The sequence below is a fragment of the Dendrobium catenatum genome, unplaced genomic scaffold, assembly GCF_001605985.2.
Source record: "Dendrobium catenatum unplaced genomic scaffold, ASM160598v2 original_scaffold_155851, whole genome shotgun sequence".
Taxonomy (NCBI): Eukaryota; Viridiplantae; Streptophyta; class Magnoliopsida; order Asparagales; family Orchidaceae; genus Dendrobium; species Dendrobium catenatum.
In genome coordinates, this window is record NW_021474278.1 from 1 (window position 1) to 2,971 (window position 2,971).

Genomic DNA, 2,971 nt, shown 5'->3' on the forward strand with positions numbered 1-2,971 from the left:
TAATTTGAATGGCAACATTGATAAATATTTTATTTCTTTTAAAAATAAAAGATTTTTGGGCTATACTTTAATCATTTTTAATGGAGCCAGTAAATTCTGGATTTTTTTTGGTTATACAAATTGATTTCATAGAGGTCCTCTTTGGCTCTTTACGCGGGTCATTTTGCCCCATTCATTGGCTATGCAGGTTATTATTTCCTTGGGGTCCCTTTTGCCCATCTACAATAATCAGAACATATATTGTTTTCATTATTGGGGTCCTTTTATGACCACACGTCACTGACCATCAACAGATAGGTTATCATTAATACTAACAATATATAGCACAGATTCTTTACCTCATTAATAAATCATCTCAAAGTAACCTCTTCAATATTTCATCAATTATCAGTATACTCTTTTTAGAATCAATTATATAGTGGGTACAAGTGTTAGAAGTTTTTAAATATGTTGACAGCTGCATTAAATCTAACAAATGCAAACTTCTTTATTTTTAACATATTATAAGGCATTGAATTAATATTTTGATCAATTATATTTTTCACTTTCTACATAAGTACATTTGGTTTTATACATTAACACTTTCAAAAAATCTATTATGGTTTCTATCAGTATTATAATGCATTGGAAATTATCAAAGGACATTGGAAAAGGAGATAATTAAATAAAATCGTATTAACTTTTTAATATTAACCGTCGCTTTCCTATGAGACTTGTTTCTCCAATTCTTACTATTCGAACTTTCTAACGTATGTAAAAGGTTCAATTCTCTCACTCTCCGAAACTCTCTTTGCTATGATAATATTTTTATACTAGATTTTCCTTTTCTATTTCAAGCTTATAATTCATCTTATGATCCTTCAGTGTTCTCACACTTTTCTCTTATCAACTACTTAGAATTTTTCACTGTTATTTGCAACCTCTCTAATACTGGACGATGTGATAGATCATCCTTTTAAGCTCTTATGCAAACATCTAAAATTCTCCCATAGTTTACTTATTGGAGTAACATTTAATTTTCTGAGGCTGATCAAATCTATTTCCATAAAATTCGCTAACAGTGCTTCTTTCATTGTGCAAACAAAGGAATAATTCTGCACTAAACGAAACTTCCATAGCATTTCAATGCATTTTACTTCTAGCAGAAACACCAAATCTATTCCTTCATTTTTTCATGGTGACAGAATACTACTGGTGAACCTGCGCTGGCAATTTGCAAAAGCTTCATATGCCAATACCCACTGTGCGATGCGCTGTACAGTGGATTTCTGTGCATAATTTTCCCTTCACAGGAGAGCGGGCGTTAATTGCTTAAGTCCCCGGGAGGGTGATGTTCTGAACTCTCCCCTGTGAGTGCAATAAATTTCTGCCTGCCCGTTAAATGTGTGATTCTACACCACAGAGAGTCTTTAGTGATGCATTCCAACATATACTGAAAGGCAACGCAGTATCCAAAGACGCTCTATGGAATCTGCTATCTTCAACACACTAACACTTCTATAACTTTGCTACTTCTAACAATTAAGCCCAACGGGGACAGAAATACTATAATCTAAAACAACTATATTTTATTTTTAATATGTCTAAGTTTTAATCAGAAAGGTTAATAATAAATTAGAGTTGGACGGGTTACTATAGGCTAAAGTTACTTTTTTAATTAAACTTATTTAATTACCAGAAATTTTGGGTTGTTACAAAACTTTCCTCCTTAAATGAATTTCGTCCCCAAAATTCCACTTTCATACATTATCAAAAATCTGAGGAAATTTCTGTCTCATATCTACCTCATTTTCCCAAGTAGAATCCTTCACTGATCTATGCTTCCACTTAATTTTTACATAAGGAATGATTCTGTTTCTTAATTTGCGCACATCCTTATCCAATATCATTTCAGGTTCTTCTAAATAGGTCAAATTCTTTTGAAGTTCAATTTCATTATGAGAAACCTTCTGACTTTCATCTGTAACACACTTTCTGAGCATTGCAATATGGAAAACATTATGAACATCAGACATGTCTGTAGGTAATGCTAGTTTATAAGCAACTGGTCCCACTTTTTCAATTATTTCAAATGGTCCAATGTATCTTGGACTAAGCTTTCCACTTTGGCCAAATCTAGTCACACCCTTCATTGGTCTCACTTTCAAAAACACAAACTCTCCCACTTCAAACTCTATCATCTTATGCTTGGGATCATAATATTTCTGTTGGCGGTCTTGAGCTGCTTTTAATCTGTCTCTGATCATTCTGACCTTTTCAGTAGCTTGATCTACTAACTGTGAGCCCAATATTTGTCTTTCTCTCACTTCAAACCAGCTTAATGGAGTTCTACATTTTCTACCATATAAAGCTTCATAGGGAGCCATATTGATACTGGATTGGTAGCTATTATTGTTAGTGAATTCTATTAATGAAATGTGATCCTCCCAGCTACCTCCAAAATCCAGAATACACAATCTTAACAAATCTTCTAACACTTGAATCACCCTTTCTGATTGACCATCTGTCTGTGGATGAAATGCAGTGCTGAATTTTAGTTTTGTGCCCAAACTTGCATGTGTATTTTTTCATAACTTAGATGTAAAACGACCATCTCTATCTGATATAATAGCCTTAGGGATTCCATGTAATCTAATTATTTCTTTCACAAATAATTTGGCCAATTTCTCCACTGAATCAGTCTGACGGATAGGTAGAAAATGGGCTGACTTAGTGAGTCTGTCAACTACCACCCATATACTATCATACCCTTGTCTTGATCTAGGAAATCCTGTAACAAAGTCCATGGCTATTTCCTCCCACTTCCATTCTGGAATTGGTAAGGACTGCAACAGTCCACTGGGTTTCTGATGTTCAGCTTTAACAACTTGACATTTTTCACATTTAGCTACATACTCTGCCACATCTCTTTTCATTCCTGGCCACCAAAACAAATTCTTCAAATCCTTATACATCTTTGTGCTTCCCGGGT

At 34.0% G+C, this 2,971-nt stretch overlaps 1 protein-coding gene across 1 annotated transcript; it reads right to left on the reverse strand.

Annotated features, from left to right (window-relative positions):
• Positions 1 to 1,739: 1,739 nt before the first annotated feature.
• Positions 1,740 to 2,366, reverse strand: LOC110109832 (transposon Tf2-1 polyprotein). Its single transcript, XM_020841032.2, has one exon. The coding sequence runs from the start codon at positions 2,364 to 2,366 to the stop codon at positions 1,740 to 1,742; it is 627 nt and encodes a 208-aa protein (XP_020696691.2).
• Between the last annotated feature and the right edge of the window lie 605 nt (positions 2,367 to 2,971).